The sequence below is a fragment of the Chinchilla lanigera genome, unplaced genomic scaffold (genome assembly GCF_000276665.1).
Source record: "Chinchilla lanigera isolate Chin_1 unplaced genomic scaffold, ChiLan1.0 scaffold00076, whole genome shotgun sequence".
In the NCBI taxonomy this organism is placed as follows: Eukaryota; Metazoa; Chordata; class Mammalia; order Rodentia; family Chinchillidae; genus Chinchilla; species Chinchilla lanigera.
The window spans coordinates 10,921,577-10,937,218 of record NW_004955477.1 but is presented as its reverse complement, the minus strand read 5'-3'; the positions used below and the strand labels follow the sequence as shown (position 1 = coordinate 10,937,218).

General features: G+C 46.4%; 2 protein-coding genes across 8 annotated transcripts in view; one reads left to right on the top strand and one right to left on the bottom strand.

Annotated features, from left to right (window-relative positions):
- The window catches only part of Znf511 (zinc finger protein 511), an 8,730-nt gene extending 4,344 nt beyond the window's left edge, over positions 1 to 4,386 (bottom strand). The window contains exons 1-6 of one of the 3 annotated variants that reach the window (XR_001230824.1): positions 4,216 to 4,386; positions 3,913 to 3,986; positions 3,476 to 3,677; positions 3,275 to 3,399; positions 2,084 to 2,218; positions 1,109 to 1,252 (exon numbers count right to left, since the gene is read on the bottom strand). Coding sequence is in view for 2 of the 3 variants with exons in the window: in XM_013503049.1 (XP_013358503.1) it covers positions 1,174 to 1,252; positions 2,084 to 2,218; positions 3,275 to 3,399; positions 3,476 to 3,677; positions 3,913 to 3,986; positions 4,216 to 4,368 (768 nt within the window). In the remaining variant the exon portion in view is untranslated. Of the gene's footprint in view, positions 1 to 867; positions 1,253 to 2,083; positions 2,219 to 3,274; positions 3,400 to 3,475; positions 3,678 to 3,912; positions 3,987 to 4,215 lie in introns of those variants that run through there. The other 2 variants (XM_013503049.1, XM_013503050.1) reach the window with 2 other exon arrangements.
- The window catches only part of Tubgcp2 (tubulin, gamma complex associated protein 2), a 23,621-nt gene continuing 12,364 nt past the window's right edge, over positions 4,386 to 15,642 (top strand). Inside the window, exons 1-6 of one of the 5 annotated variants that reach the window (XM_005402058.2) lie at positions 4,386 to 4,474; positions 7,658 to 7,786; positions 8,613 to 8,771; positions 9,543 to 9,671; positions 10,309 to 10,485; positions 11,998 to 12,157. In XM_005402058.2, the coding sequence (XP_005402115.1) occupies positions 8,622 to 8,771; positions 9,543 to 9,671; positions 10,309 to 10,485; positions 11,998 to 12,157 (616 nt within the window). In that variant the 5' untranslated portion in view covers positions 4,386 to 4,474; positions 7,658 to 7,786; positions 8,613 to 8,621. Of the gene's footprint in view, positions 4,475 to 4,569; positions 5,162 to 7,657; positions 7,787 to 8,612; positions 9,672 to 10,292; positions 10,486 to 10,960; positions 11,050 to 11,997; positions 12,158 to 15,642 lie in introns of those variants that run through there. The other 4 variants (XM_013503035.1, XM_013503036.1, XM_013503037.1 and 1 more) reach the window with 4 other exon arrangements.

The following is a 15,642-nucleotide window of genomic DNA, read 5'->3' as shown; positions in this document are numbered from 1 at the left end:
TCAGCTCTAAGAATCCTTTGTCAGATTGAAGGTCATAAACATTTACTCCTATGTTTTCTTCTAAGTGTTTCATAGTTTAACTCTTCAATTTCTCTTGAATTTCTCTTGAATTTTGCTTGAATTTTTCATAGTTTAACTCTTCAATTTCTCTTGAATTGTGCTTGAATTTTGTAGTACCGAAAGCACCAGTGGCTATGTTTTCTCCCATCTGAAGCATCCTCTAGATTCAGCCACATTGAAAGAGGACCATCAGCTGTCTTTAGCTAGATCCATAGCCCAAAGAGAATAGGCCGCGAAGTGAGGCCAGGAGGTGCTGGTTGGCCAACATCTCAGCATAGAAGGGTCCAGCCACATGTTAAGGATAGGGCCTCTACCAGGCCTGGTTCAAGGCCCTGACTTTACTACAGTAAAGCCGCTTTCTCCAGGACACACTGATTGCTATGTATCTCCATGCTCTATATGCCTGCCCAATTTCCTGACTTGCTTTTGCCTGTTATACAATCCCCCAGTCAGATGCTTTTCTGACACCTACACAGCTGCTGGGCAGGCCTCTGCCTGCCATCACTGCCCCTATCTTCCCTGTAATATCTATCCAGTACCCTCTCAGGAGACCTCCTTCTACATCCCTTCCTGGCACCATGTCCCTGTAGGGTTCACTGGCTGGTGGGGCACAGAATGATCTGGATGTCTCTCTTGAAGTCACAAAGTCCAAGGACTAGCCACAGTCAAACCTGACGCACTCACTGCCTCTAAGAGGCTCTGAGACTTTATCATTTCTGTGAGAATCAAACACTGAAAACAAAATACTCCTAGCTGATAAGTGCTCATTTTCCCATCAAGTTCTACAACCCAGAAAGACTATAGACCATCAGTGAAAAATATTTTTTTATGTTTTTAAAAAGGACATTCTTAGGATAGTCCTGTAGAGAGAGGTAGATAATCTCTCCATCTTACTCCCTGCAGTGCTTCCCAGTCATTTCTGCAGGTCCCTTACCACCTCCGGTAACAGCTGCTGAGTTGCCAGCAAAAGGACCAAGACACAGAAGGCAACAAAGGCCCAGTCCCAGGGCAGCAACACCAAAAGTGAGAGAAAGGCCCTGACAGATACCATCTCCTGCAGGCAACCATGGTCTTCTGCCCCGGTCTGCTCAGATGCTTGGTTCTTTCTCCCCATCAGTGATGTTTATTTTTTTTCTTGGTGCTTTTAAACCCTCTCAATGCACCCTGTCCAAAACAGATGGTAGAAGGTACTCTGGAATGGAAAAAAGGTTCATATTAAATGGTATTACAAAAAAGGTATTTCCTTTGCCAACAAGCAACCCAAGAGCAGCCTTGAGTGTGTTTACTTCTTAATTTGGAATGCTCCCTTTCTCTTTTGCTCTGTAGAACATTCAGGAAACAGAGTTGGTTTCCTGGACCCATTGTTTCAGATGTTTCCTTCCCATAGGAGATTCTCCCAGGTACCAGTGCGCACTCTCTTGGGAGAACTGAGCCAAGAAAGCCTGTTCCTGCCAAGCTACAGAAACTTCCTGGCACACACTGCCCATTAAAACCTAATCCCCGGGGCTGGGGATTTAGCTCAGCGGCAATGCGCCTGCCTGGCAAGTGCAAGGTCGTGAGTTCGGTTCTCGGTACCGGAGAAAAACCAAAAAGAAAAAAAAAATCCCCTAGCATCCAAGGCTATACACAGGTGACAGTTTGGGTAGCCATGGGAAGGTACTTGAGAGTCATATATGTGTATTTTCCTGCCAATTCGTATTCTTTGGCTATTTTGCTCCATTGTTCAACTTTCTACCCAAACTTTGGCTTGTTTCTATTTTGACCCAATACTAGAAGGACAGTCTGCCAGGTTGTGATTGAGGCAAGTGCCAACAAAGGTTCTTTTTGCCCAGCCTAGACTGATAGCATAAGAGGTTATGCTTCTACTTCTGGGCTTCAGAGTCCACAAAACAGAATGCCAAGAAAACTGGATCTTTCAGGCTTTCAATTCCAGACACTAACATTCTCACTCAGTTTTATTTTCAAAAAGATTGTGGGCACAGGGTCAGAACATACATTGTTTTAGTGAGAGGTCCACACTAACCTGTGACTATAGGTCCGCTTCTCACTCACGGGTGCTGAGGACAGAGTCATGGGTGAGGGGCACACTTCCATAGCATCCCCATCATCAGCTAGGGTTCTGGTGGACAGGTCTGCAATGGCCCCTGGCATGGATGGGCTGCAGAGGACAGAATGGTAAGTAGCAGCTCCACATAGCTCCGGCAGCCCTGGGTCCCCCCAGAAATAAATTTTTAAGGAAAAATATTAAGACATTTTCTTACGATCTGGCATAAGTGCTGTTTTCATGCCACCAGAAAACAAAAAGAGAATGCTACAGTTATTGTTTACCTAAGTCCTAAATTTTGTAAATTTAATTATGATTATGCTTTGTTTTCTGAAAATAGCATTTTATAGTACCATGGGGAAATGCCAACCAATAAGGCTAAATGTCTTACACGATGGAGATATTTTCTTAAATTAACCAGAGACTATAAAGCAGAGTCCCCTCTATAATATCAGTGTGTTGATAAGCACTGCAGGGTTTTTCTCTTAAAATAACCCCTTAGAAAGTTACCTAAGACTTAGATTCTTATGCAGCCTCCCACATTGCGGTGGGTTCTCCAATTATTTTACTTTAAACAGCAAAATGCTACTTGGGAAAACAAGTCTGAAACGACTCCAATCAATGCAGTTTTTATAAAGGTTCTCCTGAAAAGCATCAATTTAAAAAAAAAAAAAGCAAAAATAAGAACACTCTTAAAAAATTATTTCTTAAGGTTTCTCCATGGGTGCACTCTCATGTGTTAAGGATGGTTATTTGTAAAGTTCCTAAACCTAGGGGCAGGGGGAAAATGGAAAGCCACGGGACCTTGCGGAGTGGATGGCTTCACAGCCTGGGATAAATCTGGAAGGCTCCTGCTCCCAGCTTCAGAGGGCTGTCCCTCCAGTCTAATAATGAGCTGGGCAGGGGTGTCAGCCCAAGTATGGGCAGTGAAAGGAGATGCCTGTCATTCCCACAACCCCCTCACCTCTACCCTCCAGCCAGGAACTCCTCTCTTGCCTCCTTTCCCTGGGAAGGTACTATTTCTGTAAGCCCTTTGGATACTAATTTCTACCATCAGGATTTCAAGTTACCTGTAGATAAATATCATATTAAGCTTGACTACAGGTCCAGCATTTGAACTTATGCCGATGCCTAAGACCAGAGGGTGTAGCAGCACAGTTCCTCACGTACCCTCTGCTGGTCTTGGGCTTATCAAACCGGAAATCTGCAGGGTAGAGATGGAGCCTCACCATGTGATCCTTCCGGTCCTGGGTATTCTTGAATTTCTCACGGCAGCCTTCAACCAGGCACTGGTACTGGAAAGGAGAGTGCATCACCACCCTGGTCCTATGCACAGAGCACGCATATCCCCAGGCTACACCTGCCACATACCATGTCTTGTCTTTCTGCCAGGACCTGGAAGAGTGAATCATGCCATTCCAAAATGTGGGCGTCCAGCAAGTGCTCAGAAGGGAAGGCCCGGCTACACAGGGAGCAGGCGTTCCCATGCATCATATGGTAGTGGTGCTGGTAGTCCTCCAGCGCAGCAAACACCTGGCAGCAGCCGGCCACCTGACAGGTGAACTCGGGTACCCTGGGAAAGGAGACCCATCTCACTGGAGCCAATTAGAACAGGACTTTCTGCCAGACATCCAGTTAAGAAACCTGGTTCAGAGTTTCCTTATAATCCTAATTCCTACGTTTTAAACAAATTTCTCCAAAGAGAATTCACAGATAAACGAGGGGGTCTGAGGCCTCTGCTGCTACCGGCTGCGTGAGCAGCGCCTCAGGCGCTGCGCCAGGTAAGAGGCGCGGGTTGAGCTGCTTACCTGGACTTCTCTGGGGCCTCGGCCACCTGTGTGATCACATCCTGCAGGTACAGGTGCCGCTGCACGTCCCCGTCCTATGGGAGACAAGCGCCGTGGGCAGCGCTCGGGCCTAGAATCTCGGTCCCACGGAGTGGACCCCAACCCGGGATCAAGGACTCCCGGTGTCCGGCCTGCGCCTGCCCCACCCCCAGCGTTACGCCCCGCCCCCCGCCGCCGAGCGCGCCCAGCGTCAGGTCCCCCACCCCCCGACTCGGGCTCCGGCGCCCGTCCGATCGCGCCCTCCGTCCGCTCTCACGCACGCACCTCGAAGAACTCGTGTTCCCTCGGGAAACGCACTGGGCGCGGCACGAAGCCGAAGGGCGCCGCTCGGGCCGCGGGGCTCCGCTCCACTGGCAGCGGCTCGGCTGCCCCAGGCGCCCCAGCCAGGCGAGCCCGAAGCGCGGAAGGCAGTAGCATCACCCTGGGCGCCCGGGCGCAGCCCGTCTGCAGGAGCTCGCGGGCGGGGCCGGACGTGACGTCACCGCACTTCCGCGTCGCTTTTCTGATGGCGCGGCGGGCCGAGGTGAGTCTGCGGGGCCCCGGGGGCCGGACCCCGGGGGCCGGAACCCGGCGCGCGTCGCGGATTGCGGAGAGTCCCAGTGGGAGCCGCGGGGTGGGGGGGACGGGCCCTAGGGATGTGGGGTGGGCGCCAGGGGCAGTGAAGAGTCCGGTCCCTCCGCGCGCGTCTTTCCCGCCCTCCGCTCTCGCCTGTTCCGCAGCCACTTGGGCCCGAGGCCAGCGCCGGCCTCGCCCCCAGCGTTTGTACCCGCTGGATTCGGCCGCCTCTGGCCTTTTCTGGTGTTTCCTAGAGTCGCCCACCCGGAGCCGGGGGCCTTTGGGAAGTTGGGTTTGTGGGACCCTTCTGTGCTTACAGCCCAGAGCCCCAGGCGCGCCCGTGATGGGCTCTGCCTTTCCATTCTGCGCCCGGCCGCAGCAGGGCCTCGGCCTGCGGGGGTGAAACTGTCAGGAGCGGCTCCTGCCCGGGAGCCCGCTGGCCACGCAGGAGAGACGAAGGTCGGGAAACCCTAGTCAAGACGGCGACTGAACACACACCGGGAGGGCATAGCGCTCGCGATCTGCGGAGGAGCGTGGGCATCTGCAGGCTGCAGGGTCTTAATGGTCGCTTCCCCGCCGAATAGTTTTCCTTGAGCGGGGCCTGCGTGTGCAGGTGTGCAAACTGCAGGAAGAGGGCTCGCTGTTTCTTTACTAGGTAAATTAAAACTTTCGTCATTTCATCCTTGGAAATGAAAGTGTGTGGCTATGTCCCCAGTTATTTTTAGGTCTAGGAAAAGACTTAGTACGTCTTGAATGGTCTTCTGACTCTGTATAGCATTTGAGTTCCTGACATTTCACAAGTTGTAAAATACTGTCTTTTCAGGCCCATGTGTGCAGTTAACTTAGAGCCTCCTAAGGGCCTTCATCACTTCCCTCCTTGTTTTAATCACTGCTCACTGGAGGTGTGCAGCTAATTGGTTCATGGTGGAATGTCACCTACGGATAAAATCTGTTGGGTCATGGACATCTGTGGTGACTGTTCGAAAAAGGAACTGGGGAGCATCAAAAAGGTCTTTACAGTAAGCTGTAGGAACTGATCACACTTGTTCGTAGCTGTGGCCTTCATTGAGGACACTGGTACTTTGGCTGTGGGACAGTTGTGTGGACAGCATACTGGCCCTTGCACACTAACTGTCAAGAGCACACTTTTAGTCACTGTAACAACCAAGAGTTAACCCAGGGTATTTCCAGAGGTCTAGGCGAGATGCTACTTGAGAGCTTTTGTCTCCCAATTCAGGCAGACCAACAGGCTTATCTGAGCTTTTGCTTACATCACAGAAGACAGCTTTGAAATTATTCCCTTAGATGATCTTTGCTCAGGAATAGCTCTCTACTCTTGTATCTAATGTAGAGTGCTTTGTGTTGGCAAAAACTTTGCTGGCCATCTAACGTGACCAAGATAGACCAGCCATTACTGAACAATCTGCCTGCCTCTGAAAGCCTCATAAAATGTGGATAAAACTGAGAAGTTTCAGATTGCTTTTCTGCTTTACAAGTGGCTTGCAGTGCCTCATTTAAGGGCTTCTTTTGCTTATAAGAAAGTAACTGTCAGTTTAAGTCATTGATTCAAGCCCAATTTTCCTTTTGTAAAAGTATTTTGCAGATAACAGAATGAATGTTTCCAGGTGGTTGGCCTTTTATGGTAACAGCAACAATGCTTGTTCTGGCTTTCCTACTGTCAGTAGCACAGGAGCTTACTATGTGATTCTTTCAGTGCTTTATAAAAATGAACTTGAGCTGGGCGTGGTGGTGCCCGCCTCCAATTCCAGCACTCAGGAGGCTGAGGCAGGAGGCTCACTGCTAGTTTAAGGCCAGCCTGGGTCACACAACGAGTTGAAAACCTGCCTGAACTACATAATGTAGCAAGACCCTGTCTAACAAAGAAAAAAGAATGACTTTATTTAATTTCCATAGCAGCTCTACATAGTTGTACAGTATCACTCCCCATCTTCAGTGGAAGCTTACAGAGGACAAGCTCCTTGACCAGAGACCACAGCCTACAGTTGGCTCTCAGGGTTAGAGTGTTTGGGCCTCCACAGCCCATTCCTGGCTGGTCTTGTATTTTTTACTTGGCTGTGATGAGCACCTCTTAATTGGAAGGGGTCTGTGCTGGGAACTTGAGCACCAGCTCAGGCTTATTTTTCTTCTTTCATTCCTGAAAGCACCTACCTTGACCAGTGTGGAGGTTTATATGCCAAGAAATTATTTTCCATCCTACAGGGTTAGAGCATAGTGCTACAGGTAGAGTTCCAAGTTGACATTCCCTAGTGGATTCGCATATTCCAGGAGCAGGTACTAAGTCTCCCATCCTTGACACTGTTTAACTCGTGGCTTGTGTTAACCTTGATTGTGTCAGCACAGTGATTCTTAACTTCTCATAGGTCACAGAGCTTTGGAGACTTCGTTGCAATACCATGTCAGAAAATTCACAGAAATAATTGGTTCCACTAAATTTCCAGGGATTCTGTGACTTGTGTATCCCAAATTAAGAACCCTTGCATGGGTATACGGTATGCCCAAAAAATACAATAAATATTTAATTTTTTAAAATGTATTAGAGTAAAAGACCAATTGCCATTAATACCCCTCAAATACATTCCCTCACTTTGAACACATTTATCCCATCATTCTTGCCATTTTTTGAAGCAGTTCTGGAAGTCCTCTTTCATGTCTTCAATTGAACTAAAGAGCTGTTATGGTTGCCTCTGTGTTCTGAATTGATTCAAAACATTCACCTTTTGTGGTCATTTTGACTTTAGGGAAGAGCCAGAAATACCAGGATGCCAGATCCAGTGAACGAGGTAGATGAAGACACGCCATATTTTTACAGGCCTGCCTTTCTGTTAGGTGGCACTTGGCAGCAGCATTCACTGTATTTTTAGTCACATCCTATAAAGACATGAAAGGACTTCTAAAACTGCCTCAGAAAATGGCAAGGGTGATGAGATAGGTGTGTTTAAAGTGAGGAAGAGTATTTTGAGGGGGTTTGGTGGCAATGTATCTTTTACTGTAATACTTTTAATGGAAATATTTACCATATATTTTGATCACACTTCTTATATTGAAAAGTTTATGTGAAGCTCATAAAATTTGCTTAGGCCTATTTTTGTGGCTAATGCCCGTGTATATTTGTTTTAATGGCCTTCACCAGCACTCCTGATAATGGCTGACTAACCCAGGTGTCTGTGGGAGAGTGGAAGTCCCTGTGCAATCAGCTGCTGTCCAGTAGGTCATTAATTAAGAAGCCCCTACACTATTCTGCTGTCCCTGGGGACATCAGGTAAGGTTTTGGTCTCACATTTTTGTGTTCAATGACAGATGCTAATGCACAGCAACTAACAGGGCAGACAGAGCTGTGATGGAGCCATCCAGCTCACGCACATAGTAAAGGCTCAAAAATCTTAACCAAAATATCTTTCTAGTTAGCCAGGCCTGGGCCAGAAAAGACGTCCCAGGATCCTGAGTGCAGAGAAGATGCAGAAGTAGAGGCGTGGATGGAACTGCTGCTAAACAGTTCGGGATCTGAGAACTGGTCATGGCCTCGGGTGGGAGCTTATTTTAATAGCTGTATAGGGATAGGGGCAGTGACCTCGGCCCATATAAGCTCTTCGTATAGATCCTGGGCCTTCCAGTAGCAGAGCCATTGTGTCTGCCCAGCTGGGGCCAGAAAGCTCTGTCCACCAGTCCACTGGAGTAGCAGAACAGCTTTCTTTTGGCCCAGGAGCACCTGTGGATGAAGTCATCCAGCAAAAGAGAGGAGGGCCTGTGGGGACCATTCATGCAGCCCATCTGGAGTGCTCCCTAAGCTGTAGAGTAGGCTGGGAATGACTGATGATAGAAGCCAGCCCTCTGAGTTGCTGAAGAGATATGTCATGGGTGAATGCAGTGAGGATGGCTGGCACATAGCAATGTGTCCCTGAAGGCAAGTATTAAGGGAGCAGACAGCAATGGGATTGTAGAGGTTAGGCTGGGCCTGGTAATGATTTGCTTTACCAAAGGCCAGAAGTTGGTCAAATTTGATTGTTTTAAATTTTTGTATAAGATTTTAAGTTTATAAATGTCTAGAGAACTTTTATAAGACTGTCTGGTGATGTCGATGTGTCAAGGCTAAAACAATGAGTGAATTTCGGATTCACCATGATGTCAATGAGCTGCTCAGCTTGCTGCGAATCCATGGAGGGGATGGAGCCGAAGTCTACATTGACCTTCTACAGAAGAACCGAACACCGTATGTCACAACAACTGTCTCTGCCCACAGTGCCAAGGTGGGTGACTGTCTTTGGTAATGGGCAGAAGATAGGAGCCTGTCCCTGGTACAGGTTTGTTTGGATGGATGTGGTAGGGTAGGGGGAGTTTGGTAGCTACAGCATTGCCAGTAACTAATGTCAGTAGCGCTTATCAGATATTTTCCACAGGCCAACTTAACATTCTACTCTCTGGTTCTCCTGACTCTTGGTCATAGCCACTGTCACTGACTCCATTATACAGATAGGTCAGTGGAGGCCTAGGCAGAGCTGCTTTGAACCTTGAGGTACACATTCCTTCTTTGTGTTCCCTAAGATGGGGACTCACAGACACGTTTCTGGGGCTAAGAAGGGAAGCTGCTGGTCTTAATCATATTGAAATCCTTTGAAGTTGTTTTTTAAATCACATAATAGATAATTCAGAATTATAAATCTTAAGTAAAAGAGGGATTTGAATTTGGAATTTCTTTCTGAAACACACATTGTGAAGCTTCATTTACTTAACCAGCATAATGATGACACCAAGATAATTAGAAAAACCGAATGGAGTAGAATTTAGGAAGGCACACTTTTTTCTTTTGTGGTACTAGGTATTGAATCCAGGGGCTTCACATTGAGGTACAACCCTAGCTCCCTCCTTCCTTTTTTGGGACAGAGTCTCACTAAGTTGCCTAATTTAACTTACTAAGTTACCTAGTTTAACTCCATTTTGGTTTTTGTGTTTTTCTTGAAGGTTTTTCCTTGTGCTTGATTAACTGTTGTCATTAAATCATTCACATTTGTGCTTTTGAGGTTAAAATTGCAGAATTTTCTCGTACTCCTGAGGATTTTCTAAAGAAATATGATGAACTGAAATCTAAAAATACAAGGAACCTTGATCCACTGGTGTACCTATTGTCAAAGCTTACAGAAGACAAGGAGGTAAATGCCTTGTTGTCCTCATTATTGTACCTGCTGTTAGTACACTGGAGACATTTGGTACTGGCTTGGAAGAGTAGAGCACAGTGCTTATTCCCTGTGAAGCCTGAGGTGGGGTGTATGGAGTATAGGTCATACCTTACACATACTCACGTTCCTTCTGCCCACCTTGCTCCCTTCACTCATCAGCACCTCCCTGTCTCATGCCAGGAACACTTTGAGGACTTTTTTTTCTTTTTGAGTCAGAATAAACAATACTCAGGATGGGCATAAAGGTGAGAAATGTTGGTAGTAGTGACTGGGGGTGGAGCATTTTAGCTTCATGAAAATCATGCCTCACTCTTAGCTGTTTCACGTTTCTCACATTGTTGAGGAGACAGCAAACGATGTGCCAGGTCCCCCTTCTTCTTCACTAGTGGAGGGGTTCACCAGGCACATGTAGACCCCCAGCACTGGGACAGATAAGGGGAGGTAGTTGTGGTAGCCCAGGAACTGTAGGTGGACTGTAGAGGAAAGCTCATCTGCAAAGGCATAGTTACCCACAGGTAGATTTCAGTTATGGAAAAACAGAGAGGGCTTTGCTTTGCCAACCCAAGTACACATACTAATCCAGTCTGAATATAGTTTTGTGTGTTTTCAGACTCTGCAGTATTTGCAACAGAACGCGAAAGAAAGAGCTGACCTCGCAGCCACTGCTATGGCCAGCAGCACCACCAGCTTTAGTGTTCCTACCACAGCCTCCAAGATGTCCATGCAAGAGCTTGAGGAGCTAAGGAAGCAGCTTGGCAGTGTGACTACAGGCTCCACACTGCAGCAGGTAACTGTTCACCAGAGTTCACAGAGATAATGCTGGAGGCATGTCTGTTGTTTATTAAATATGAATCTGAGCCAGGCATGGTGTTGTATGCCTATACTTCCAGAGCTCTGGGAGGCCGAGGCAAGAGGATTGCAAGTGCAAGCCCAGCCTGGGTGATTTAGCAAGACCCTCTCTCAAAATAAAAAAATGACTGGGAATATAGTTCAGTGTGAAGCCTGTGAGTTCAGTCCCCAATAGCAAAAAAAGAAAAGAGAAATGAATCTGCTCTTAGAGGGGCTGAGGCTGGATCATGCCATTTATTTAGAAATTGTTCACCACAAAGATAAGTGAGATTCTGGTGAGATCCACCTGTGGCAGATGGTTACATGAATCTGAGGCAGCACAAGTCACAGCGCCTGGAATCTGTGACAGTTCTTTTTTTGTTGTGTTGATGTTTTGTTTATTTTTTAGTTATTTATTTATTTTTTGAGACCAGATCTTGCTATGTATTCACTATGTACTCCTGGCTGGCTTCAAACTTGTGGCATTCCTCTTGCGTCAGTGTTGCAAGCGCTGGGATTACAGGTATGCGCCATCATACCCAGCTATGACAGTTTTTGACATGATAGTATTTCCAGATTTCTAGTGTTTATTTTCTGGGTAATTTTCTACTGCTGTATTTGGTGCCGATTCTTGGCTTGTCCCACCCTAATCTTTTTGATGTGAGTCTCAGGTATTTTCTTTTACCATTGTGACCCTCAGATCCCTCTTCATAGCCACATCCCTGTGAAGTGTCCTATCCTTACATTTGCACACTGAGCACAGAAGTGCTCTCAAAGACACAGCCAACCTTGTCAGTTATATCATGTGCACAGGTCACCTGCTGAGCTGTCCGTGACTTGTGTAGTCCTCACACCACCTTCCCAAGTGACACGTAAGGAACCAGGCTGCCTGGTCAGTATAGTACAGTCTGCCAGCGCCTCAGAGTGATAACCCAAGTTAGTGCTTCCGAAAGCTGCCCAGCTGAGCCCAATCCAGTCACACTTTGCTACCAGTCTCCTGGAGAGTTAGTGCTGTGCACACATTGCAGCTTAGTTCTGCCTTTTAGATCTGTCCTGGGACCTTCTCCAGCAGGGTGAGGGGACAATATCAGTTGCCAATGCTCTCTTCTCACAACAAGTGGCATTAGATTTAGTCATTGCCAGGAAAAAGCACTTCAGGTTCTTCCTATGTAATGTCCTGGTCTGAAACACTGACTCTGCTGAAACTGGCAGCCCTGTTGCTGGTGCTCCTGACTTATTGTGAGTCTATATGGACTGAAAACCTCAGAAGAAAGATTGGATATTTCTGTGTCTTTTGTTCCTCAGCTCTTTGCTTTGTAATGGGAAGATAGAACTGTATCTCATTTTGTCTTAATTGAATCGTATGTTAGATGATTTGACTTTTTCTATGCTAAAGTTAAGTTCCACGGAGTTTGTAGTTTTATGTGCCTTAAAGTATCTCTGTTTTTGTTTTTTAAAATATCTGTACTAGTCTCTAGAACTTACAAGAAAGATGCTTCGAGACAAGCAAAACAAAAAAAATTCAGGCCAGCACCTCCCTGTGTTCCCAGCCTGGGTATATGAGAGACCAACACTGGTTGGAGATTTCCTGATTGGTTCAGGTTTAAGCACAGACACAGTTTTACCTATAGGTACGTGACATTTTTATTTCTAACACCCAGGAAGTTTATATCACATTTGCTTGTGTGGTGAACCTCACCAGGGAAGAAAGCCATGGGTGATGTGCTGAAGCTCAGGAACAGTGTGATGGTTTGTCACCAGCCCCTCACCCAGGCTTGCTCTTTTGCATGTTGCAGTGCTTGAGGCTGACTGGCTATCCTCAACATTCCATCCCTGTTTACCAGCAAATAGTGACTTGCTGGGGTCTCCCAACTACCTCTCCCCCGTCTCTTTTGCCAGAGCAGGACAGATTGAAGCTGCCTCTCCCAAGCCGTGCATCCTGGTAATCTGATGCTGGTGGGGGTGTGTGGTACTTTTTTCTGAATAGTGATTTGGGATTACATGGATCCTGCTCTGACAGTGCTATGTTAAGACTCTTCTGTTAAAGGCCTTAAAGTCACATGTCTCATAAGAAACGTTTTCCAGACAAGCTATTGGGGGGTGAGGGCTGTGTATATTGGCATGCTGTATACAACTCCTAAGTCCTATTTTAGACTGAAAAATGAGATTTCATCAATTAAGGACACAGCATCTCTGTGACATGTTTCCTCTTTGCTCACAGCCCCAATTCAAGAGGAGATGTGGAGTTGGTACTACACTTTACCACAGCACACATGAGTCTGTGTGGTGTTGGTATAGAGAGATCTGCCTTTGCCCTTAAAAACCCTGCAAGACTATTATGTGAAGTACAATATTTTTCTCTTATCCCTAAATAAACATGATCCTGCTGTAAGTTACTGAGAAACTATAGCAAACAGTGTACTTTTGTGTTGTATATTTTCGTTAGTGACCTAAGCTGTTAGAATTTGTAGGAGACATGTCTGCTCAGCCTTAGTTCAACTCAGTCTGCATCACATGGCTGCAGAGGAGGGCAGACAGAGTGGGACCACTGCAGTTCCAGGACATCTGGGCACAAAGGCTAGGTAGGGTTGTAGCTTGGCAGTTTCTGTCACAGAGCTCCCTGGACATGGGCAGAACCAGAGAAGTTTCTGTCAAGAAACTAGTCAGGGTATTTCCTGTGGCCTAGACACTGGTATTGTAGAGCACGCTTGTTATTATCAGTGTAAAAAGATGGAAGATTCCAGATCCCACAGGAGACCTGATCAGGACTCTTGGGGACGGCAGAGGATATGTAAACCTCTTGAGTGATGCCTTGATGGAAGAAAAGATGAATGGGGCCTGACACCTGGGTGGGGCCTGACATCAAGAAGCTCTTAGGAATATTTATGTAGAAAACAGTATTTCCCCATTCAGAGAAAGTTGTGTATAAGAGGACAGTGTCTTCAGAGGCAGAATACAACCAGCTAAGCCTGAGAGACCTGGCAAGCAGCTTGAGGCCAGTGTGTGATACAGCTATGGGCTGAGCGGCCTAGAAGCCTTAGTGATGTGTTCCTGATGCTCTTAGCATTCTTTAGCCACATGCTGCATGTTCCAGGGGTGGCATCATATCTGGCCCATCCTCACCCCAGAGGTCTTATGAACAGATTCACCCCAGGCCTTACTTCATGGTCTGGTCACTCACACTACAGGAACTTATGGGACCTTTGGCCAACATCTCCTGGAAAACACTGCTGGAGGTGGTGTGAGAAATACACTGGCTGACCCTAGAAACTGCTTGGAATGTGAGGCAGAAGGCAGCCACTCCTCTTGCTGTTAAGCCTCTGTTGCTCACTGTATCAGTAGCTACCTGGTCATGCACTGGCCTCTCACCTGGCATTCTCCTTCTTGTCCCCTGGCTTTCTTCCCCATCTCTCCTGCCCACATTCAGACACCTGCAGGCATCTTCCTTGGCCTTCCCTCTATGTCTGCCTGACGGAACCTCACCCCCTGGGCCTACTGCCTTCTGCAGCCTGTGATTATAGCTAGTGCTCTGGATGGCGGTGTCCCTTGGAACTTTCTGTTGAATTTTGCTTCCTTCCAGCAACGTTTAGCAGCATGGACCATTCCTTCTCTGGGGGATTTTGTGAATGTGAAATGTCTGGCAGTGCTTTTTTGAGCTATTAACATGGGCTCCCCACCTGGCCTGTGGAGATATCAGGGCAAGCTATACTGAGATGAGAGGGACCTTGGCAGGTTACCTTTGGCTGTCTTTTTTTTTTTTTATTTTTTTAATTTTTTTTGGTTTTACTCCGGTACCAGGAACCGAACTCACGACCTTGCGCTTGCCAGGCAGGCGCTTTTGCCGCTGAGCTAAATCCCCAGCCCCACCTTTGGCTGTCTTAAAGGGTCCATTAGGTGATTGGTCACACTGTGTCCTATATCTCATTCTCTGCTAAAATTGGATCGTTTCTTAAAACTTGTTTTTGTTTTTGTTTTTCTTTTTCTTGATGCTGGGGATTGAACCTAGGGCAGTGGTGGTGAACCTGTGACATGTGTGCCACAGCAGGCATGCAGAGCCCTCTCTGGGCACATGACCCAAGTTGCCTCAATAGCTGAGCATTAGATAACCATTGTTTTTTCTAAACTAAAACCTCACTATTCAGGTTTGATAGCAGTGTTGGCACTTTGCAATAAATAAGTGGGTTTTGGATTACAGTTTGGGTACTTGGTCTCTAAAAGTTTTGCCATTACTGACCCAGGGCATTTACATTGAACTACATCCTCAACCATTTTTGTTTTTTTACTTTGAGACACGGTCAAAATTGCCAGTGCTGGGTTCAGACTTGTGATCCTCCTGCCTCAGACTCCCAGAGTGCTGAGATTCCGGGTATGTACCACCACACCCAGCTGAAGTGATGTATTTTTAAAGTAAGTCTTTGGTTGGGCATGGTGACACACACCTGTAATGTGAGGCTGAGGCAGGAAGATCACAAGTTCAAGACCCGCATGGCTATATAGTGAGTGAGTTCAAAACTAACCTGAACCACATAGCAAGACTCTTATCTTTAAAAAGAAAAATTTTTTAAACCTAAATAAGATCTTTTTAGTTTGAGAGAAGTCCACTTACTAAGTGGTAATTGTAAATGTTGCATGCTGGACTTGTTCAGAGTGCTTTGAACTCCTGGCTACATCTTGTTGAGTGTCTGAGTGCATCTTTTGGTTGGTTCAAGAAGGCGGTGGCATAACGAAGGATAAACAGCATATTTCTAGCTAAATGGATGCACCTTGAGACCATACTCTTCAGTGAAATATATCGGACATTTGTGTAAATACCACATTGTTTTTGTTCCATGAGAAACCAAAAGTGTAAATAAGGAGCAAAATGTATCATAGATATGGTGCAATAGAAAGAAAATGTTCAAATGGTAAGGGGAACTAGGGAGGGGAAAGGAAGGATGGCAAAAGAAGAAAATGAGAAAAGAAGGAAAAAATGGAAGTAAAACTTGTTTTATAAATAAGGAAGGGAAGAAGAGTTGTAAATAAGGGAGGGTAAGGGAATGGGAAAAAAAAGAATCAAGTTATATAGAGGTACAAATTCCCTATGTGATAAATGTGATAATATATGTGATAAATATAT